The sequence below is a fragment of the Pelodiscus sinensis genome, chromosome 2 (assembly GCF_052426305.1).
Source record: "Pelodiscus sinensis isolate ZL-2025 chromosome 2, ASM5242630v1, whole genome shotgun sequence".
NCBI classification, from domain to species: domain Eukaryota; kingdom Metazoa; phylum Chordata; order Testudines; family Trionychidae; genus Pelodiscus; species Pelodiscus sinensis.
The window spans coordinates 26,511,891-26,537,010 of record NC_143053.1 but is presented as its reverse complement, the minus strand read 5'-3'; the positions used below and the strand labels follow the sequence as shown (position 1 = coordinate 26,537,010).

General features: G+C 40.5%; 1 protein-coding gene across 7 annotated transcripts in view; it reads right to left on the bottom strand.

The window, feature by feature from the left end:
- Positions 1–25,120, bottom strand: part of TRPS1 (transcriptional repressor GATA binding 1) — a 283,229-nt gene that overhangs the window by 210,177 nt on the left and 47,932 nt on the right. For 6 of the 7 annotated variants that reach the window (XM_075920201.2, XM_075920198.2, XM_006130792.5 and 3 more), the window contains one exon: positions 7,364–8,493. In XM_075920201.2, coding sequence (XP_075776316.2) covers positions 7,364–8,493 — 1,130 coding nt within the window. The remainder of the gene's footprint in view (positions 1–7,363; positions 8,494–25,120) is intronic. The other variant, XM_075920202.2, reaches the window with a different exon arrangement.

Genomic DNA, 25,120 nt, shown 5'->3' with positions numbered 1-25,120 from the left:
ACAATTTGAAGCGCTGGCTTGTTTGTTTGTTTTTAAATCAGAACTAAAATCAACCACTTGTTCATAATGGGACAAATTCCATAGAGATCTGTGAAGTGAGTCCCAAAAAGCTAATCAAGAAAGTTGAAAAGAAAAGCAGTTTGCATCGCACACTGTATAAAATAGTCATTTAGCATTTCAAAAGTTATTTTCAACTAGACAGCAGTTGTACCATCTCAGGCTATGATCTCATGAGACAAGATACAGCCCACTCTGTCAGGATTGATCAGTATTCAGATGAGAGCCTTCCAAAGAAACCCCTGAGGAATGGAAGAAAATGGTGGTGGTGAAAAAGCCAAGTGTCATTCCTTCTTCTAGAGTCATGTTACTGAACCACTTAACAAAATGGCATTTTCCCACTAAGTTGTATGGGAGCCAAATCAAGCCCTAAGCCAGTATTCACCTTATCATGGCACTAGGAGGGCACTGAAGCCATTTTTTAAAATTTATTATTATGTAAATCTAAGATCTTCACCATTTGTGGGCACCAAAATATTCCATGACACTTTTCACAAGAAGAGTCAAATATTCTGCCCGAGATCCTCCTATTTGATTATAGTCTGCAACCAAGTGTTTTACTGTTACTTTATGTGTACTGTAATAACAGACTAAGATCAGTAGCATGAGGAGCAACACAAACTCATAGTGACAAGTGACTGTACTGCAGAGTTTACAGTATAAAAAGCCACCAAAAAAACCACACGTGAAGGATACAGAAAAATGGTACCAAAGAAAAGAAAGGTGCTTAGGTGATGGCAGGTGCCAGTCATCTTGCTACCATGGCTTCTGTATGTTTCAGAATTTAATTTTCTTTCTTTCCTGTTAACACATTATCCTGTTTTATTTATATTACACAAAGTTGGTATTACAAGGGGTGTTTGTTTATTGTTAGGAGTGGGGGTTATACTTGATGTTGAAGGAGAGGGAAGAGGAGCCTTTTTGAGTAAGAGGGGAGTGAGTAAAAAGAGAAGGGAAACTGAGGGATGGAATAAAGGAGGAAGCGAAGGAAGAGGATGTGCAGACTGAAGAGTGAGGCTGAGAGTACGTCTACATTGCAGAGGAAGATCGAAGCTGCCATTGTTGATCTTCCAGGGTTCAAATAAGCAGTCTAGTTAAGACAGCTAATTGGAAGTGAGAGGGGCACTCCAGTTAATGAAAGTACCCCTGTTTTCAAGAGGATTTAGGGAAGTCAAAGGAAGAGTGTTCTTCTTTTGACTTCCTGCAGTGTACACAACACCAAAAGCTGAGTTAAGGTACTTTGGCTTCAGCTACACAATTAACATAACTGTAGCTGCGTATCTTAATTTGACTTTGTCCTGTAGTGTAGACATATGAGTGAGAGAGGAGCTGGATAGAGAAGCAGCAACTGCTGAAAACAAAGCAAGCAAGAAAAAAAATATGTACCCAGTTCAAGTTCCAAAGCTGAGCGAATTGAGAAATCAGGAAGGTGAGAGGACTCCCAACTGCTGTTTCACTGATAAAAAAAGGTAGGGAGGACAATGCTAGGTCCCTCTAGATTTGGTAAAAGAGCTAGATGGCCCTGATTTACCCCCCCCCCCCCACATACACACACACACATACACACAAACCCCTCTGTTGGAGCAAATGATGGATACTTTGTGGAAGAAAGCCCCAACTCTAAAGTTTGCCATAAGACCCTTCCCTTGGTTCCTAATGCCCATATGAAACAAAAGAGGCAGGCCCTTGTTCCAGGGCCCCCAGACATAACACTTTGAACCCACTGCGGGTATGTCTACACTACCACCCTAGTTCGAACTAGGGTGGTAATGTAGGGCAACCGGAGTTGCAAATGAAGCCCGGGATTTGAATTTTCTGGGCTTCATTTGCATAAAGCCGGGCGCCACCGTTTTTAAATGTCCGCTAGTGTGGACTCCGTGCCGCACGGCTACACGTGGCACGGACTAGGTAGTTCCGACTAGGCTTTCTAGTCCGAACTACCGTTACTCCTCGTTTCACGGAGAAGTAACGGTAGTTCGGACTAGGAAGCCTAGTCCGAATTACCATTACTCCTCGTGCCGTGTGTAGCCGCGGGGCACGGAGTCCTCACTAGCGGACATTTAAAAATGGTGGCGCCCGGCTTTATGCAAATGAAGCCCAGGAAATTCAAATCCCGGGCTTCATTTGCAACTGCGGTTGCCCTACAATACCACCCTAGTTCGAACTAGGGTGGTAGTGTAGACTTACCCTGGGAGACGAAAAGGCCGGAAAGTCTCTGTACCTCAGCCACAGCTGGTGTTGTCAGCTTTATGTAGTATCCTTCATTTTTAGTCACAAAGCACTGTATAGTGTTATAGTGCATGGTTAGACAGTTGATTAATTTAATCTCAAGGGCAGCTGCATTTCAGTAATACATGAAGTGAATTAGCTTCCTACTTATTAGGGCCTAATATTTAAAGTCAGATGTACAACTGCATGTGCAACTGCGTAGCCAATTTGTATGTGCAACTGCCACAAACTATATGAACACAGATTACGTTTTTTCCATGGAAAAACAACAAATTGTGACTCTCACTGTCTATTTGCATATACTCCAGTTTATACATAGAGTTCTATTAATTACATACATACATTTGCATGTTTTACTCAACTGCATTTTTTTTAATTAGAATTTTATATGTATCTTATACAAAGTTTACTCAAAATTTGATGTTAATTCAAAAATATTCCCCTCTCCTCCCCGAACTGTTTTCTTATTCTCCAGTTTTAGGCAACTGAATTCTGAAGGTTATTCAGCTGACAAAAATCAAAATAATTTTGGTTTCCAGATTTTTTATTTTTCAATAAAAACAAAAATGATGAAAACAAAATTGGTGGAAAAAATATTTCTTTACCTACTCTAATTCCTATTGTAAAGAATTTTTCATCCAAAGATCCCAGAATTCTCATTGAACCTTTTATTTGACTATACCCATGCAGAAATCTATTACAGTAACACATACCTTTGGGGTAGACTGCCTAACTGAAGCTTGTGATAAAATGTGAAGAATGTCTCCTGATTCTTCAGCGGTACAATGGAGAGTGAGTAATAATTAAAATTAGTATAAATACTAGGTCGATAAAGTGTTATCTTTTATTTGGCCAACTTCAGTTGGTGAAAGATACAAGTTTTCAAACTTCACAGTTCTTTCATCAATGGAAGTTGGTCCAGTAAAAGATTACTTCAACCACCTTTTCTCTTCTAATATCTTGGAATCAACATAGCTTGAACACTACAAATAATAGAAAATGAAGGACAATTATCCATTTGAAGACCTGTGTAGGTAAGCACATTTTAGGCAAGTTTAGACATAACTACACTGAAGTACAATGTGATTCATTAACTCTGAATTCAACTGAACAGCCTATAAATTACAAGTGAAGGAAACCCTGAATGGTGTTAAACTTAAGTATGTATTTCTGTAGAGAGACAACATGAAAAGCTAATTAGTCTTATGTTAGTCTAATGTTGTTAGTAATGAAGAGCTGCCAAGGCCTGCATGGCAGATGGGTAATACTAGAGAACAATGACACAAAAATAATATTTAAGCAAACAGATGAAAAAGATATTACAGCTGTACAGCCAGAAAGATGAAAAAAAAGTGAATGCAGTTTGTATATGTGATAATTCAAAGTAATTGAAGATGCACATACATGGATTTCACAGACTCAACCATGTAGGCAGGTTCTAAACAGATCCATGGTATTCGGTCCTTTGCAATGGCACATTTAAATATGGGAACTGAAAAAACACTATTTCTGCCCATAAGATTCATAATTATATATTTATAGTTGGAATCCCTTCAGCTTCTTAACAAGTTTTGCTGCATTTTCTCCTCACAGTGGTGGAACTATTTCATGATTTTATTATATAACAATAATCATACAGGCAGTCCCCGGGTTACGTACAAGATAGGGACTATAGGTTTGTTCTTAAGTTGAATTTGTATGTAAGTCGGAACTGGCCCCAGATTCAGCCGCTGCTGCTGAAACTGACCAGGGGCTGACTACAGGAAGCTGGAGGCAGAATTGCTCTTCCCCCAGCTTCCTGGAATCAGCCACTGATCAGTTTCAACAGCGACTGAATCTCGAGCCTCGGACAGAACAGCTGGGCTGCCAGGTAGGTCCCTGCAGGACCAACCCGGCAGCACCCCAGCTGCTCTACCCCAGGGTCCACAACAAAAGCCTGGTCTGCTGGGGGGGGGGAGCACTAACTGCGCCCCCCCCCCCAGCAGACCAGGGACACGGGGAGCAAAGCCGCAGCGGCGGCAGGGTCCCACACCTCTGAGGCTTTGCTCTGGCAAAGCCTCAGAGGCGCGGGACCCCGCCACCGCTGCGGCTTTGCTCCCCGTGTCCCTGGTCTGCTGGAGACGGTCCCCAACAGACCAGGGGCACCCGGAGCAGCTTTTCTCCCCCCGGAGGTCGAGGTGGCGGGACCGCTGCGCTCTGGGCGGTCCCGCTGCCTGCGAGCTCCGGGGTGAGAAAGCCCCGTTCGTAAGTGCGGATCCGACATAAGTGGATCCGCGTAACTCGGGGACTGCCTGTATCTATAAATACTTTGTATATATATATAAATACTTTGTAAGTATAGTCTTGTTCATACATGAGGAAATGAAAGAACATCATCCTATTGATAAAACCTTTATATCACACCACCATATGCTTTAGACCAGTGATTTCCAAAAAAATAATGTTATGACCCAGTTGAAGAAAATCATTGATGTCCACAACCCAACATAATTTGATTAGAGTGTAGGCCTCAGAGTGGGGCTGAGGATGAGAGCTTTGGGATTTAAAAGGGGGCTCCAATTTTGGGGCAGGCAAGTCAGAACTGTGGCAGGTGGGGCTTACCTTGAACAGCTGCCGGTCAGCAGTACAGACCATGCTGGGCCCCAGAAGCAGCCAACAGCAGGTGCCCAGCCAATGGGAGTGAAGAGCTAGTGCTCAGGGCAGGGGCAGTGCACATAGCAATCTTTTTGCTCTCCCTCACTTTCGCTCCCCACTTAGGAGCCGGGCCTGCTGCTGGCTACTTCTGGAGCACGGTGCTTCATTAGCAATTTAATTCGCAATCCCTCCTTCATTAGCAATTTCGACGTGCCTAATCTACATCTCTCTGTCGACAGAGAGGTGTAGTCTAGACACAGCCTAATATTATTATGTATGGAAAAGTCATTGTAGGTCTTTTATTTAAGAGACTGTAAATATCAGAAGTTATAACTTCTCTCTCAGGATGAAACTACTGAAAAGTGATATAGTAAAAGAAACAAGAAAAATAGGAACAATACAACTTTTAAAAGTGAAATATGTCTGATATTGGGAAATGTTGAGGGTAGGGAGTTGTGGTTCTAGTTATGACTTCTTCTACAAAGCACATGAGTGTGAGGTGTACCAAAGCTTTAAAGAATTATTCCCAAGCTTTTCAAACAAAAGAGCCTTATTTTAGGTACCCAACTCCATATTTACACCTTTACATAAGTCTCCTGATTTTCAAAAATACTAAGCACGTACATGTTCCTACCGGCATTGGTATGAGCTGCTGAGTGCTCGGCATTTTTTTAATTAAGCCACTGATTTAGGTGCCTGATGTAAGGCATTTGGTTTTGAAAATGTTTCTCTCAGGAATTAGGAATTTTAATTAAACATATTTCTTAAAAATTTAAATTACCAGTTGTAGCAAATCAATTTTTTTCCAGTGGAGAAGCCATTCCAACCCAAAGAATAGCTAAAAGTAAAACCTTTAATACCTTAAAAAATGTTATATGCCCCAGCAGCAAAGTGCTATCTATGAAGTTATACAACGTGGCCCAAATCTGACGTGATAATGATATCTAGTATTTGATGCCACTCTTCACCTTCAAAGCAGTTTATAAACATGAACCAATCAATTTCCACAATACTGCATGCTGAACCCTGTAGTCTCTGGAGCTATATAGCCCCAAATTAAAGATGAGCAATCGGTTTCATTTTTTATGGGCTCCCAACATATTGCCAACATGGCCCTCTGCTGGGCAATGTTTAGATGCCCCTATTTTAACCCCTATTAAAGTATGATACCACAGTTTGCCTCTGTTACTTTCTCCCGGTCTTGAAATATAGTAAAAACAACAAGGTGGTACCTTAGAGACTTAACAATTTTATGATGGCATAAGCTTTCATGAGTTGCAAATTGAAGTAAGCTGCAATTTACAAAAGCTTATGCCATCATAAAATTGTTAAGTCTTTAAGGTGCTACCAGACTCCTTGCTGTTTTTTTTGCTGAAGCAAACTAACATGGCTACCTCTGAAACTTGAAATCTAGTAAAGGCATCATAAGCTCTCATACATTTAAGCAAGGTCTGAGACTGGATCTTCTATTGTTATCACTGTATATGGCGTCTATTCAAGGATCCTTTTTAAAATGATGGAAGCCTGGATTTTCTATGGTTGTCACTGAGTTTTTGGTCATAAACATGTAACGTCTTTAACATTATTTCCTTAATATTTAGCCCAGTTTTTGCAAAATGTGTAACAAATTGTTCTTTTAAAATTGGAGGGCTAAACTCTCAGATGATATAAAGTAGGCTAGCTTCAAATGAAGTCAATTTCAAACAGCTCTGAAGGCACCCCCAAAAGCTTTATGAGGGAATTGACTGCAATAAGAATATTGTATCAGAAGGAATTAAGACTCTGGATCAGCCCATCTTCATATAAGAATCCAAAAACTATAAATAGACACATTAGACCAACAACATAAAAATAATAATCTGAAAAAGCATCCTCTGGGTATTTTGACATCAACAGCTGAACGAGTCTCCCTGTTTGAAAGGAATACCAAGCAACATCAGAATATTCTTAATCATTCCCATAAGGGAATGTCAGCCTCATTGGAATTGGGGATGAAAAATACTACAAAAAGGTAGTTAATATGATTATTGCATTATAAATCATGATATAAATAGACCTATAATCAGTCTTGAGAAGAAAACCATTTGGATTCCCCTTATAAATGAAGATGTCAGCTTTCTGGTATAGATTAGCTAGAAACATTTTCGATGGAAAACAGGTGACCAAATCTCAAGTATGTAGGAAACACAGCACTCACATGAGTCCAAATTTTGCTCTGAGATGCATTGGTTTAAATCTAGAGTACCTCCATTAACTTAGCTGGATTTTGACCAGAGTAAAAGTGAGTTGGATTTGGCACTATATAGAAACAGAGATAAATCTATATGTATTCACATTTTTATCTAAGTTTTTCCAATACACTAGGAGCCCTAAAATTTCATAGAACTGTTTAGGGTTTGTTTATTTTGTGGTTTACCATATGTAATTTAAAAATTTGCTGTACCTGTAGTGTCGGGAAATCTCTTCTTCCAGCTGGGTAATAAAGTCACATTTGGTACATGAGTGTTCTTTGTTCTCTTTGAGAGTCAGTGGCCCATCCATCCCTTGCAGTGTATTTGCTTCTTGTTTGACATCAGATGTCTGGGCTTCATGCGTATTCTCATAATGAAGCAGGAGAACATCTACATCAGGAGTGGAGAATGAGCATTGGTGGCACTGGTGTTTGACTCTAGAGCTTCCTGTCACACCAGGAGACAAGTGCAAGAGCAAAAGAGCACAGTGGGAACAATTACTTTTTCTGCAAGCAAACGGGTAAGTAATATCTCCAAGGTGCTTTTCTGGGCTGCAGAGGCCTCGGGGGCAAAACTGACAGTGTTTAATAGTACATTTGTGAATATTGTGTAGCTGCTGATAATGACGGAGAAGTGGGCCCACCACTATTACTTCTGGGCCATGGCTCTTTGAGTACCTAAAGTCACAGAACTGACAATTGTAGCTTGTCACAACATTATCCTCTGCTCCTTTGCTAGAGAAGTCTTTCTTTTTTGCCGTACTAGAGCCCTTTTCTGTCTTTGCTAATAGCTCTCCATCTGCATTTTTGGCTAGGTCATTCTGATTAATGACAGATCCCCTAGAAAGTTTATCATTTAGATCTGGATGAAGGCTTCCTGATTGGTTTCCCCCATGCTGTTTGCTGTAATGTTCTAATAATTTGAGAGAGCTGGATGATTCACAGCTGAAACTGCAAAATTTACACCAGTAGTAACTGGTGGCATCTGTACCATTTTGTCTAGAAGAATCTATGGGTTTGATGGGCACCGAGTATCCAACTGGTGTGTTGTCTCCTGCTTTTACAGTGATTTTGTCCTGCCACTTCCCCAAGTCTCCAGACTCACATGATCGAAGAGTAGGACTAGATTTATTGGAGTTTTTCTCTGATGTTTTCCCAGATTCAGAGGAGGGAAGGGCTGCTTTCATTTTGTTCGGATGAGTCTGTAGGAAGTGTTGCTCTAATTCGTTTGATGAATTGCCCATATAGGTGAAATTGCAGAATTTGCAGCGGAAGTACTTGGTGTTGCCTTGGCAATCTGGAGTTTTTCGTCCAATGCCGATAAAGGTTCCACCTAAAGTAACCTATGAAGAAAAAGATTGAGATCATTGTATTATACTATAGAATTGTTCAAACACCAAATGAGGGGAAGGAGAGGAATCATACCACAATTTAAGGATACATTTTTAATAAAACCTGCATCACTAATGTCTCATGTCTAACAACGATGTTATAAAAGAATAATAAAACCATGCATTTCTGCAGTGCTTTATATCTGAAAATCTCAAAGTGATTTACAAAGTTGATTAAATATGTCAATTTTTCAGTTGTGGAAACTGAGGTGCACATACATTAAAGACACTTACCCAGTTTCACAGAGCAGGACCTAGATATCTCTTGACTCAGTTTCTATCTATCTTCTTGAATTATGTGGCCACCATCACTGTAGTATTTGTGCACCTCACAAGTTTTAACTCATAACACCATTTGAGGTAGAGAAGTTCTGTTAATCCCATTTTACAGATAGAGAATTGAGGCACTAAGAGGCTAAATGACTTACCCTAGGTCACACAGAGTGGCAGAATAGGCTCATGAAACCAGTGCTCCAAACTACGAACCTATAACCATTGTACCACCCATCTTTCACTGCTTTAAAACACTACCCTGTGCTCCTCTTAAGCTTGATGTTGATCTAGCTATCCCTAAATGGGAGAGTTTAATGAACATTTTAGCTGAGCATAGAATACAGGATCAGGCCCTTAGTCTCCATTGGCTAATATAACAAAGAATTCAGTATTACCGCACAAACAGCACCACTGCTTTATGAATGTGAACAAACAAAAAATGAAATTTGAAACTCCTTCATTGAAAAGAGCATTATTCCAACTGCAACTAGCATCCACCAAGACGCCTTTTTAGAAATATGGGGGTTGCTGTCTGAACCGCAAGACAATTTTCTCAAAGATTACTCAATGCAGACATTCTCCAAGGAAATCTTCTGTTCTTTTCCTCTAATGAGCTCTAACTCAGTAAAATAATGATGGAAAAAATACAGCACAAAAAATGGCATGTAGCAAAGAAAGAAACTTACTACACCCAAAACCATGATATCACTAATGAAAAAAAAAAGGTAGGTCTACTTAACAGTTCTCATGATCTATGAGCACATGGATCGCAGGAAGGAAGGAAACAAGGCTTCCAGTCTTACGTTAATAAAATCTCCGTTCTCATAGCAGGCAGTCCTGCCCATCCCGTAAAAGCACCACACCTGCCTTCTGACATCATAGAGAGATTGGCTGCTCCTATACAACTGGTTTGATGGCCGAAAGAAGTGGGGAGAGAGGAGAAAAGTCTCTTGTGACAAAAATGTCACCACAGCTCTCCTGACGTATAACAATGACACAATATTCAGCAACCAGTTTCATTCTTAACCCTCCTCCCTCCACCCTTTACTCAGTTCACCTTGGCTGTGTCTAGACTGGCCAGTTTTTCTGGAAAATCAGCCGCTTTTCCGGAAAAACTTGCCAGCTGTCTACACTGGCCGCTTGAATTTCCGCAAAAGCACTGACGATCTCATGTAAGATTGTCAGTGTTCTTGCGGAAATACTATGCTGCTCCCGTTCAGGCAAAAGTCCTTTTGTGCAAAACTTTTGCGCAAAAGGGCCAGTGTAAACAGCTCAGATTTGTTTTCCACAAAAAAGCCCCGATCGCGAAAATGGTGATCGGGGCTTTTTTGCGGAAAAGCACGTCTAGATTGGCACGGACGCTTTTCCGCAAAAAGTGTATTTGCGGAAAAGCGTCCATGCCAATCTAGACGCTCTGTTCCGAAAATGCTTTTAACGGAAAACTTTTCCGTTAAAAGCATTTCTGGAAAATCATGCCAGTCTAGACGTAGCCCTTATGTATACCACTCCTATTAAGCAGAGATGGCAGTGGAAACTTCCACATGGCAGTGCCATGCCTTGGATTTTTATGTATAAGAAGGTATTTAATGTAAGAGTATAAAGTTTTGACACACTCTGTTCAGGGTCAGATTTTCATTCCTCTCAACGGTTAAGTAAATTATTGTTTTTCTCCAGGATTCAGTTGTAATGCATTAGGCAAATGGAGTAATTTTTTTTCTTCCCCTCCTCAACAGCTGTGCCACAAAGAGAGCATGTGATCAGTGCTCATTCAGAATCACACCATACAGAAAGACTCATGTATACAAAGACCATGAAATGTAAACATTTAAAAATGCATATAATAGAAATGCTTTTTAGCTATTTAGCTTTGAGTATAAGATGTTATGCCTTGTATACCATCAGTACTAAACACATATAGTGAGTCAATGGGTTGCTAAATCATAGTATAATGGTGCTTTTCAGACTCTGATTCTTTTTTAAAGAAACGTGATTCTGGAGAGCTGGTTAACACTTTTTTTCTGATATGCTGAAATAACATTTGGGTTAGTCTGGCAAAGATATTTAAATAGGTAACCCTGAGACTGAAAGTCACCATCATATAACCAGGGTTTAACATTGCTATGGGTTTTTAGAGTTCCAAAGAATTTGGTTTGGAGGAGTGCTATCGGGAGGGGTAATTTGCATGGACTGACTTTCCCGCAGACTGTCTTTGATCCATTTTGCTACAATCAGGAAGGAAAAAATTGGGTACTAGGATGGATGGACCTTTGGTCTGACCCAGTATGGCCATTCTTATGTTCTTACGTAATTGTATGCAAAACACGCCAGGCCTGATCCACTGAAGTCAGTGGGAACTGCAGCTATTCCACAGGATTTGGCTCATTATGTTTTCATCCATCAGTGTTACTTCAATGCTCGAAGTTTCACTGATATTCAGTGAAACATCTCTGCCCCAATTTACAGAGGCATTTATGGAATTAAGGAAAACAGAAAATAACAGCCACTGCGTGTGTGATTAACTCAGTTGCAATGAGATCTGGTTTTGCTCATTCATCCAGTGTGTGTGTTTGTTTTGCTCTTGCAGTGAATAACCAGCCAAAATACTTTACCTTAAGTGGTTCTAATGAGTAAATACAGTACATCCATTATTCTTAGGAGTCCATCTAGAGAGCCTATAGACAACAAGCTCATCTTTGCAAGCACTCTTTGGACATCATCTAGGAAGCAACAATGACAATCAGCCAAGCTGCTGCTTGGTGCTAATTACTTTGATTTCTGAACATTGGAAAAACATATTAATCATATCAATATTTTAGTCAACTAGCTGTAAATAAGAATATTTCTGTAACTTTTTCTAATCCTGATTAATGCCCTGCATAGCAAGTTCTGAGTTGAACACTAACTCCCTTCTCTGCAACACCAGGATAAAAGAGAATTAAGAATTTACAGTATATGTTGTGCTTACCAGTTTCAACAGAGGGTAAGAAAATCTTAAAAACTGATTACCAATGTAACTGATTACCAATTGCTGGACTGGCATTTCACTGCGTACTCTGCCACAACATAAAATAATGGATCCTATTAGCAGAGGGTGTATGTGAAAGGTAACATAAGGTCATCTTAATGTTATTACACTCGAAAGTCATTTTTCAAGCACAGAAAACCTGTTTAAAGCTTTCTCTGGGGTCATCAGGTAAAGGAATGAAGGAAACTAGCTTCCACAGAACAAGGCTAGCAGAAGCACTTGAAGGAAAGTGGTAATGGTATAAACTAAAACTGCATCAGCTTTCAGACAGCCAATTTTGGATGAAGCCTACACATTTGCAAAAGTAGATTTGGATTCATGCATTCTACTCAAGTCTTGGCTTGACTTTCAAATTTCTCAGTAAGATATCATATCTCTATGTAAGGACAGCAAAGTCTCTCTCTCGCGCACGCTTTGTCTCTCTATATATTCCTCTTGCTCTTTCCTTTTTCAGAGAGAATGAAATAAAAGAAAGAAGAGAAGGGGCAGGGAAGGTCAAAAGAAGACATACCTCTTCCACACTTCTCTGAAATTTCCAAGGTGATGGCTGGTTTCAGATATTTACTCCAACACTTCATTTCCATTTTAGTAAAAACTAACCCTGTCAAACTCTATATTTTACTTTCTAACACATACATTCACTGACAGTCAATGCACTTGCTGGGCCCCTGGACAACGTGTGTGGGGGGGTCCTAACTATGTGCTCCCAGAAGGGGCTGGGCCTCAAGTGGAAGTGGAAGGGGCAGGGCTGGGGCCAGATAGCCGTCAGCAACGCCCAGAGTGCACTGAGCCTCCTCCCCTCTGCCAGCCTTTAGTGCCCCCCCAGAGCATGACACACCCTGTGCTCCAGTCTGCCTTCAGAACAACTCGGGAGTGCACTGTGCATTGTTCCAGCAGTGATTTACGGTGGCGGTGGCAGCAACAAGAAGCTCCCAGCTCTTTTAAACAATTGGGACACATGGCAACTGCCCCTTTTACCTCACCCTGTGGGCAGACCTGCTGACAACACAAAATCACCAGGAAGATGACAAAGCAAAACTAAAAGGCTGCAGTTCTGATGCAGCTATGGAGTCTAACGTTACTCTTCCCACAAGCAGGAGTGAAGAGTGATTAGGACTGGGGTTGAAAAAACATCCTCAGACTTATGGCTCCCCAACCAATAAATAAAGGAGTGGCTCCCATTCCGCATTCTCCTGTAGCAGGCCTGCCTTACGATGGATAAGTAATTTAGTGACTAGAACAGTGGATTCAAACTTAGGAGTCAAATTCCCATTCCTACCTCATCCATAGATTTCAATGAAAGTTAAGAACCTAAAAGCCTTTAAGGATCTGGGCCTTACTCCCCATGTGATTCAACTACCCTAACATAGGTAGTCGCTGGGAAAAAAATCCCATTCAAGATTGAGAGACACTAAGGGTACATCTACCCTGCATGGCTATTTTGGGATACTGGAGTTATCCCAAAATAGCTGCCCTGTGTGTACACAAGCCGCCCGTTATTTTGAAATATTTTTTGAAATAACGTGTGTGCTATTTCGCCGTCCCGGTAAACCTCGTTGCACGACGAATAAGGGATGGGTCTAAATAGCGTGATATTCTGTAATTTGGTGCTGTGTAGATGCACCAAATTTCAAAATAAGCCATTTCAAAACAGATTTGAGATAAGATATGCAATTTGCATAGCACAAATTGCATATCTTAATTCGAGTTTAGGGTGCTGTGTAAATGCACCCTGATATACTACAGTGATGAGAGCCATATAGGTAGAGAAAGAGAGGGTTAAGAGAAGCAGTATGGTCAGACCATTAGCCAAGCTACCATGGCTAGCCAACTCCGGCTATGTTCCGTGGCTTTGCCCATCAGGCTGTTGGCAGAGATTAAAGAGGACTATAAAAATGGAGGAGAATTATGTGGCACCATTTTCCATGGCTATACTGATGCTCTTCACACAGATGCCCTCCCTCCTGCAATTGGAAGTTGTGCAAAAAAAATATACAGGCCATAATCATTTCTGTTATTGATTAAAATAAAATAAATCCCATTAGTAAAGATCACTAATCTACAAAATCTAAAAAGTCCAATCTCCTTTTAGTTGATAGTTTTATTCATTCATGAATGTCAACCATTATCAGTGGACTTCATCCTTAACTTACTGACCATGCTAACAAGCTATGACCAACATGACCACAGAGATTCAGTTCCATCTCTTTAATAAAATTAAACTTACGCTTCTTTTCCATTACTGTTAGAAATAGCCAGAACATATAAAAGAAGCTGATAAAAAGATTGATTTTTTTTAAATGCCAATATTTCTTACATATGGTGTTTTATACCATGTATATAGCATTGTCATCCCCCCTACCCGCCACCAGGATATTAGAAAGACAACTCAAGTTAATCTTGATGGATGGAAGCTAAAAGAAAGTGTGGAGAATGCACTTAAAACTGCTCTAGCTAATAACCATGTGTAAGAACCCACTGGAGAAACAAGGTGAGTGAGATATTACCTTTTAGTGGAACAACTCTTGTTGGTAACCAAGACAAGCTTCCGAACTCTGTGTAAGCATGAAAGTTTGTCTATCACACTAACAGAAGTTGACCCAATAAAAGACATTACCTTACCACCTTGTTTTTCCAAATGAGTATTGTTCAGAAAAATGTCAAGTGTATTTTTCACTCCCTTGGGTATTCTTCAAGATCTCACTTTGTGTACGTCTAGACTACCGCATTTTGTCAATGGAAGTTTTGTCAACAGATACTGTCGACAAAACTTCCGTCGACAATTTGCGTCCAGACACATGGAGTTCTGTCGACAAAGCAAGCCGCTTTGTTGACAGAACACCGTAGTCTGGACGCAACGTTACAGGCAATAACACCTTCTGTTGACAGAACTCTGTCGACAGAAGGTGTTTTGCCTCGTAAAATGAGGTATACCAGTGTCGACAAAACCGCGGAGTTCTGTCGACGTTAAGTCGACAGAACTCCGCGGTAGTGTAGACGCTGGTATTGTTTTGTCGACAAAAGTCCACTTTTGTCGACAAAACTAGGTAGTCTAGACACACCCTTTGATAGCAGCTACATGCCTCTGTGTACATTTAGTATACAAAACTTATGAAAGGCCTTCTGGGATTTTTTCCAATATGAAATTTAAGTAAATAAGGTATTTATATAGCCTCATCCATTTTTTGTCATTAGATGTGCAAAATATCTGTATCTTTATTTTGCTATTACAAATCATTACGCGAATTCATTGGAGCATTCACTTGTTCTGTAGAACATCACCTGTACTTGGGGGAAGGTTTTTGCCTTGGTTTTACTGTACATTATTTTGTACTACAACTGGACCACTTTTCTTTTGTGTTCTGGTGTTCCAGAATTTTTAACTTCCTCCCCTCACCCGCCAGACTAATGATCACAACAGGGAAGCAGGCATCAGAACTCCTAGGTTCTATTCTTGGCTTTACAACCTTAGCTAAGTCACTCAATCACTTTGTGGTTCATATTCCCCATCTGAATGATGGGCAGTGTTTGGAGATTTCATGTTTTTAATATGACTTTTAGATCAAGTTGAAAAGGCAATGTATTTATAACATATTTCTGATAGATATTTGAATATATGTTCCCTTTAAGCCTCTTCTCTAATTCTTCACAATGTGATGACCTATTTAGAGTTTTAGGGGATTGGTTAGGTTGTTTTGTTTGCTTGTTTGTTTGTTTTTTAAGTTTTAATTGTTATAGGATGCATGCATCCTGTGTTTCTTTTTGGAGAAGGCATATTAAGATTTTTTTTCCAGTGTATTTACATCCCAGAGAGTGTTTATTTTCCTGATCCAGAATACCTTCCCTCACAACTTCACTTGCTTTTCCCCTTTCCAACTCCAATCTCCCATCCACTATTATGGCAAATGTCTTAGACTATTCTTCTGATTTAACGGAACAGCATTCTACAAAGGAATCCATTGCATCAGCCAGTTACTCTGTTTATCTATTTTCAAAAGCAAATTCCACCTGTAGGATTTACTATTCTATCTCAACTTGCTCAGTTCAGCACTCGAGGATTGATAGTATACATTCAGCCTCTGAACACATGAAATCATAAGAACAGCCATACTGGGTCAGACCTAAGGTCCATTTAGCCCAGTGTTCTGTTTGTCAACAGTTGCCAATACCTGGTGTCCGAGAGGAAAGGAACACAACAGGGGTATGTCTACACTACAACGTTAATTCGAACTAAGCTAATTCGAACTAACGGATCCAGACTAAAAAACTAGTTCGAATTAGCGTTTTGCTAATTCGAACTAGCATGTCCACATTAAGTGGACCCTGAACAGGGCTTAAGGATGGCCGGAAGCAGTGCCTGCGGGGCATCAGAGAAGAACTTAGAGCATGGAGATGCTTTCTCAGGCTAGCCGAGGGCTGTGCTTAAAGGATCCCGACCCCCACCCCGGACAGACAGTTCTCAGGGGTGCCCCGCTTGCAAAGCAGTCCTGGCTTGGATTGCCCGGAGTACCCACACTGGGCACATCACAGCACTCAGCCATCAGCCCGGCTGCACTTGCTGCAGGCTGCCATCTGGGGAGAGGGGGCAATTGGGGGGCTGCAGGAGAGGTTCCACCCCCAGAAGCCCGCAGAGCCAGCCCAGTCCTCCCCATCGGGGGCTCGTACCCCATTCCTCCCTCACCTCCTTCCACTTACCCTTCCCTAGCCCCTCTTCTTGATGTACAAAATAAAGATAACGTGTCTTCCAAAATGGAATCTGTCTTTATTGAACAAAACTGGGGGAGACTGGGAAAAGGAGGTGAGAGAGGGGAAGAGAGAGGCTGGGAGAGGGGAGGGCAACTAAAATGATCAGGGGTTGGGAACAGGTCCCATATGAAGAGAGGCTAAAGAGTCTGTGACTTTTCAGCTTAGAAAAGAGGAGACGGAGGGGGGACAGGATAGAGGTCTCTAAAAGCAGGAGTTGGGTGGAGAGGGTGCATACAGAAAAGTTCTTCATTAGTTCCCATAAAGAAGGACTAGAGGACACCAAAGGAAAGGAATGGGTAGCAGGCTTCAAACTAGTAACAGAAACTTGTTCTTCACAAAGCAAAGAGTCAACCTGTGGAACTCCTTGCTGCAGGAGGCTGTGAAGGCTACAACTAGAACAGAGTTGAAAGGGAAGTCAGATCAAGTCATGGAGGCTGGGTCCATGGAGTGGTATTAGCCAGGGGGTAGGAGTGGTGTCCCTGCCCAAAGTTTGTGGAAGGCTGGAGAGGGATGGCATGAGACAAATGGCTTGGTCACTGTCTTCGGTCCATCCCCTCCAGGGTCCCTAGGGTTGGCCACTGTCGTCAGACAGGCTACTGGGCTAGATGGACCTTTGGTCTGACCCAGGACGGCCATTGTAAGCTCAGGGCTCAGGGTCGGGGGTCTCACTGGACCCCCTTGATTCTCTTGCACACCTGCTCCTGGGTGGCCAGGCTGGCAGCTCTCCTGCCCTAGACGGCCACTTTCCTGTGCCTAGTGCAGAGATCGTGGACAAGGTCCACGATGTCTGCACTAGCCCAGGCAGGTGCCCGCCTCTTGCGGTCCCGGGCAAGCTCCCGGGAGCCGCCAGCCTGGTCCCGGGAAGAGGAGGAGGGCTGGGGGCCATCGGGTGGCTGGCTCAAGCCGTGCCAGGTGCAAGGTCTGCTGGCTGGGTGCTGGCAGGCTTGCACCTGGCACGGGCACCGTAGCCAGCCCGTGCCCCTTTAAGGGGTCCAGGGCCGGGAGGGAGGCAGACGAGTTTCCCTGGTGTTGGCCAGAGTGGCCACCAGGGAAACCTGGGGAGGGCTAGCCTCCCACTAGTTCGAATTAAGGGGCTACACACCCCTTAATTCGAACTAGCTAGTTCAAACTAGGCTTAATCCTCGTAAAATGAGGTTTTCCTAGTTCGAACTAAGCGCTCCGTTAGTTCGAATTAAATTCGAACTAACGGAGCGCTAGTGTAGCGCCTATGAAAGTTTGTTCAAACTAACGTCCGTTAGTTCGAACTAACTTTGTAGTGTAGACATACCCCAGGTTATCAATCCTTGGCTTCTGGTGTGACTGTTGATTAGGATGCATGTAGTCATAATGATTTCTCAAAAACTGAATCTGCCTATATGAAACTGGATCAGGCAATGAATTTGGGACGTCAGATTTTAATCAATCTTTATTTCTGCTTACCTGGGTCACATTTCAATCACTATCCAGGAGGTGAAGGACTGTAGATCCCATGCCAATCCCCTGAGCTATCCAGTTTTCCATTTGCCAATTACTCTTAATCTTCTAATCCTAAAATATTCTCTAATGCTCCTGTTTATCCAGTTGCTTTGTGCAATATAGCATCCAGAACATTTTAACAAACCCACACTTATGAAGTTCTTCATCTCATACAGGCCAGGACAGATTCTTGGCTTTGATGCTTGTTTCTCTAAAACCACTCTACTAGCTGCACACTGGTAGGAAGAATAACCTCTCAAAACATGGGAGAATCCACAGGGTATACCTACCGTTTGAATTATGTACTAAACTGCTATTAATGCTTGTGGAGAAAGAATAAAGTGGTATTAGTGATGCAAAGAGCCAATTCAGTGCCAATTCAGTACCCAAGCTTTCTGTGTTCTCTGCATTCCTTAAGCAAGCAAGTACTGTGGGGAAATAAACATGCTTTTCTCAAGATTGACTCCATTCCCATTAAAGTCAATGAGAGATTTGACACAGACTTTAAAAGGAAATAGTAATATCAGGCCTTAATTACAGCAGTCTTCAATTTAAGGCCAAATTCTTTTAAAACAAGTGGGAACCTCCAGCCTCACCGGCCAGAGATTATTTGTCAGAGTTAGCTACTGAACTGCCAGGCAGTTTGTTTACCTGAGCATCTGCAGGGACAGGGCCCTGCAGCTAGCAGTGGTAGAGGTTCACCAATTCCAGCCAATGGGAGCTTTGGGGAGGTGTATGGGCTGGGCCACTGCTTCCTGCCACTCCCATTGGCCGGGAATGGTGAACCGTGGCCACTGGGAGCTGCAAGGTTCAGTGACTACAGATGCCCAGGTAAACAACCCCTCTGATGGCCCACCAGCAGCAAACCCTGATGAACCACGTGCAGGCAGCACACCAGAGGTTCCCCACCCTTGTAAAAATGTGAGCCAATGATACTCAGAATTAATAAACCAGAGCAAAAGCCTTTATATCAGAGGCATTCTTCATTGCTTTAAAATATATTTTAAATGATGGGACAGATCCTTGTCTGCTATAAGTTAACAGAGTCCCATTAACTTCAACGCAATTACACTGATGTACACCAATGAAGCATCTGGACCCATAAATTTGGAAAACTCTTATTTTCTATGGTTTTGCTCTTCCCTGGTTTTTGTTTGTTAGTTTGTTTGTTTGTTTTTAGTCCTTTCAACTTATATTTAAGTGGCTCCTTTATTTTGATTACTTTTACTAGCTCTCTTCATCAACAGATACAATACATCATTGGCAATCATTAGTATAACGACTACAATATAAGCAATTCATCAAAAAAGGACAGATGTTAACAGAACCTGTTCCAGAATACTGAAAACTATAATCCAATTTATACCTCTTTTCTGTGACTACAACAATAACCTTTGTTTCAACTAAAAATGCTGATCTAAATATCTATTCTACAGATAGGTAATCTGTCCTCAAATGTTTTCACTGGCAGAGACTGAGGGGATCATGAAGATACTAGTTTAGACTGCATCTTACTTTGGGGCATGATGTCTCAAGGGCTGGCATTTCTGGAACTTACAGCTATTTTAGATACAAATAATAACTTTTTAGCATTTAGCATGTTAAGCACTCTATATTTAGAAAACTCCCAGTGGATAGCCTAGTAAATGTAGAGATTCCATTTGAACAAATACTGTGTATGTGTCTTGAAGATGCAAACATTCTGAATCAGACAGACTGCAAGGCAGTAACTTGTATGAGTGACCACTCATATGAGTAATACAACTGATTTAAATAGGTCTATTTGTGTATATAATTGCCTATCCATTTTTTAAAATATTACCCTACATCAATGTTATCATGTGCTTATTTATATGCACCAATACAATATTTTGCTTTATAGCTCAAGAAAATAACTACTACATTGCCTGTTCAGTTCATGGTAATGAACTGGCTATCTTACGTGCAGTCATCCTTAATGTTTTGAAAACATAGTGACATAACTAAATACAGAGGAAACAGGATTGCCAGATAACATGCACAGTAAGCAGACACCCCTGACTACTACTCCACTTTAGCCTACTGTTCATTTGGATTTATTCTAGACTTAGTTTTATTCTTATGCAGTACATCAAATTACTGAGATGTAATAGGAGATATGGGGTGTCAGCCAGACCCGTATAAAAAGAATTCTAACAGAGGACTCTAAGTAGAGAAAAGCTATTGGATTCTATGGCAATCATGGAGAACAGTGGAATCATCTGAGCCAACTCCTTTTGTGTTCTGGACATCCCCATGAGGTGTTCAGAGTACCCAGCTCCGATCAGAACACATTTCAGTGGTGCGCTGTTCAACTGCAAAAGAAAGACCCCAATCATGCAATGCATTCTTTATAGTGAGATCCCTGCGCTTGTGCAAAGTACCATTTCAATCAGCAGATTTCTGTACTGGACAGAGCCAATTACACTATTAGGCCAAAAGTGACTATTTTCAGTTCTAACATATGGGCAACATATTTGGGCAAACCTAATCTTTCAGATGGGAGAAACAAAAGTATTAATTTGGCCATTTACGTAAAACTGGATTGGTGCAACTCATACTATAATGCAACAACGGTTCATGCTAGAAACAAAGAAGCTAATGAGTTTGCCATGATGTTGCACCCCATATTCTTTATGGAAATATGCCTATGAATAGCAATATAGCATATCTTGAATATTCTTTATGCAAAATATACCTTGTGAGGTATCAGTTTAAAAAGTTATAATCTGATTAATGTGTATATTTCATTTGTGTGAATATATCATTCCTTTATTAAGTTAGAAATATAAAACATAAGCCTGTTTTACTAATCTAGATGGGCTAAATGAGATCCATTAGTAGAATTTAAGGGACTTAATAGCCCAGTATTCAGGATAATCATCTGTGAACAGTCTTATTTTCCCTGTAAGCCTAAACTGTGGTAGGTCCTGCTAAGACATGTGGCTAAGTCACCTGATACTGAAACTCATTTTGGAATCTGTACTTTTCCACTGGAAGTGTAAAAAGTTTAAAATGGACTCCCAGGATTCCTGCCTTTGGCAAAAAAGGTATAAAGGTGAGAAACCAAAAACAGGAGCAGCCAGAAACCACGACACCCTTGTTTACCATTCAATTTGTCTGTTGCAAATACCTGGAACTGAATTTTAAGAAAGAGCCCAGACAGGGAAGATTACCCGGTCTGTAACAGAAGCTGATTAAAAAAACTTGAAAATGATATTTTACATGTAATAAGTTTCTTAGTGTACTAAGTTTAGCCAGTGAGGGTTTGGGTTTTTTGTTGTTGTTGTTGTTATGCTTCATAACTCACACTGATCTGTCTGTGATTACTTGCAGCCACTTAAATCCCATTTTTTATACTTAGTAAAATCACTTTTGTTTATTAATAAAGCCTGTGTAAATAACTGTCATCTGGGTGGGCAAACAGCTATGCATATCTCTCGTTCACAGATAAAGGGAGAGAACATTTTATGAGCTTGCTCTGAATAAAACTTTATAGAGAAGATGGATTTACCTGGGGTTCTCATTCCATTGGGGTTGTGCTCTTGGATGCCATGCCAAGTCCCGAACTGATCCTTTCCAGAGCTAATCTGATCTCAGTCCATATTACTCTGCTTTAGGCTGTGGCCCTAGCTCTGTGACAATGTTGGAGGAGACAAGAGGGTCTAGCTCAGCAGGACAAGATGGCAGGGCACCCCAGAGAGCAAGTAGGCAAGCTCTGTGGTATTTCACCACATCAGGTGACAATCTCAAAGGGATCACATGCACCAAGAACCCTTATCCAGCTGGAAGTTAAGATTCACAATCAGCATTCAAGTATTAGAAATGGAGGGGAATATTGAAAGGCACTACGTATGAGATTGTATAGAATTTGCTCCTAGAAACAGCATACCAGGATACACACTCATGCACAGCAAGTCTTAACAAGGCCAATGAACAAAGTACTTCAAGCCACTTCTATATTATAGGGATTAGTTTGGAATAGCCAAGCTCAACATCAATAAACATAATACAACCAAATTTAGATCCATTTGTCTAAACATAAGAGAATGTTGAAATCTAGTTAAAATAAAAGATTTCATTAACTACTGTCAACAAGCAACATAAAATCAGTGATTATACAGGCAACTCACCTAATGAGCAAGAACTTGAAAAGAGGTCAGTTAAGCAATGTACTCTGCTCATCATTCATAGCCACAGCAATGCACATGCTTTATCCATTATTATTTTCTCTTTACATGATAACAGTAAATATCAGAACCAGAAGGCAGATTTCTCTTGAAAGTGGGCTATGCTACTTACACAAGTGTGATCACTGTAGTTATTTATGCCACCAGTATGGATTCTGAACACATCTGTAGAAATTCCTTTGTGAAAACTGCCAAAGCTACTAGCGGAAATTATAATGATCAGGACAGATGTCAGTTACATTTAAATCCCCACACACTGATCAAGCCCTCTTGTCTAACTCCACAGGTCCCCACATAATCAATTTATTAATAACATATTTTAGAGTGAAGGATGAATAGAAGAGATTATTAATAATATAACTACTGGTGCCTACTGGATTGAATCCTAGTTACACCAGCACTGACTTAATCCCCGATCAGACCTCACAGCTTTAATGTGAGAAACAGGTCTGCTCCCAGCCTCTGATTACTCTGTATGATGTTCACACAACAGAATGTTTCATCTGGATGCATCAGATAACAATTAGGGAATACTTTCAACAGCTTCTTATTAACCAATTAAACTCATCTCCTGAGTCAGGGCTGTGTGTAAGTGGTAAAATCCACATGAAAGAAAAAAAAACCTGAACAAACTAAAGCTGGTAAGTTCCCTGCATGCTGATAGAGCTAAAGAACAAGCACAAAATGTCCACCAAGACCAATATATTAGAGGAGATTACTAATGAAATGGAAATCAGCAAAACTGAGCACTCCATTTATCTCATGAGAAGATATCGCTCTGCTTACAGGATAAAGCTGACAAGGTACTTGTCTGGCAAAATGGCAAAGTGCAAACAAAATTTTTTTTAAATCCATCCTGGATTAACCTCCAGAAACTGCTAAACCGAATGTGCCAATCCTATAAAATTATATGTATCTGAATGACCTGAAGAAAAGGGGGAAACAAAGCAATGTAAAAACTGCCTCCCAAAATTACATCTTGTCTCTAAAGAAGACAAAGACAACTTCTCCTTGATTAAATATTCCAGATAAGTGAAAGCCTACACAGCTGTAAAGCCACAAGGTTCTGTGGTCTGAATTATGTACATCTTTACTTCTCAAAAATCACTGTCTTACAAGAAATAACAAATGAGTTTGTGTACCTGCACTTGGAGATATATGTACACCTATATTTTGGGCATTTGATTTCCCCCCCCCCCCCCCCCATAAACGGGGCTACTCCCTATAAATCTAAAAGCTGATACTGGATTTTTCTCTATTTTCGTTGCTTTTTTTCTGTGGTATGAATGCTGGGATTAAGGAGTGTTTATTTTTTGTTTGTTTGTTGTTTATTGTTTTTTCTAAATAGAGTTTATGAACATGAGTCCAAGAGTCAACAGCAAACTTGCCTAGTGCAAACTTCCATATAACACAAACCCTGACTAATCACCAGGAGCCAGATCAAAGATGCGAGCGAGTCTGTGCTAATACCCACCCTCTAGCTTCTTTCCTCATTTTCCGTGCCTAAAACATCATAAATCTCTGACTAACTGCCTCCATCCTAACAACACCAAAACAGTTTGTTAAGTGCAGCAGCATCAATAAATCAGCCCTTAATCCCACTCCACCAGCATTTCAAGTTAATTTTGATTACAGAAGGGTTTGGTTTTTTCTTCAGGCCATATCAGAATCGTAATAAGATTTTTCGGATGAAATACTACTATTCATATGCAGTTCCTTTTTATTAGATGTGTAGGAATCTTTGACTGGCAAGCAATTTCCAATAAAACTGCATTCAAACTCTAATTAATACAATTCCATTCTTTTATATTAGACTCCAATAGTTTCCTAGGTCACTGTGAAATAGACATGGTCACAACACAAATGCGTGGGTGCAAAGGGGAATTGCAGATGTCCTTTTAGTATGTTTATGAATGTAGTAAAGCTGTTCAGTATTGCGAACCCTGAAAATATTAATCAGTTACTTATCTTCTGACACGTTCTGCATCAACATCTGGAGAATGTGCACGTGATGAAGTATAGTATTTGGCACAAAGGCTTTTTAATCTTCTCTTCTCAAATTGGTCATAAAAAATTTAAGAAATTAAGTTTCTAAATTCAGTTCCTTTAAAATCAGCAGAATTGTATAGGCTGTCTGTTGTATTTTAGAACATGTTTCTGCTCTGAGAAAAGATTGATCTTAACTGATTATATGTGTGCTGTTTCCTATTGCTTTTTGTCTTTCTTTATAGTATCTTACTGCCAGGGCTTAGTAGACAAGCATAGACTAAGTTCAGATGTTTTATTTCTAATTCTACTAGTTCAAACTGAGATAGCTCACACATCTGTTTTATTTCTGAATATACTGCATAGGAAAAGTGTCCAGCTCACTCTAATCAAGCATAAACTTTCTTATAAATAACCAAGGACCTAACGAAATAATTGTTTGGGGAAAATGAAAGTGTGTTTAGAAACTCAAATTCCTCTGTGCTGTATGCCTTAGCTGTCCCTGTGTGAACATATTCCTGACAGCATGGCTCAGTTGCTCCAAGATGCTGTCCCCATAGACAGCAAACTAAAACTATAGCAGAAAATCCAGGTATTAACATCAAGCTATGTGCTAATTATAAACCATCATCTCTGTCCCCTTTCATCTAAATCACATATTTGCTTTCTAATCACAGTTTGACAGGAGAAAGCATCTGACACAAGACAGTGAAGTGATCTTTTAATAAGACAGCAGTTCAAAGATTGTAGCTTTTATGCATAATAACTATCTTGATTTGACTTGCTGCTCCATAAAAAAGATTTTGTATAATTTCACAAAGTGAGAGAAAAAAAGGTAGCTTAAAAAGCTACACATGCTTGAGTA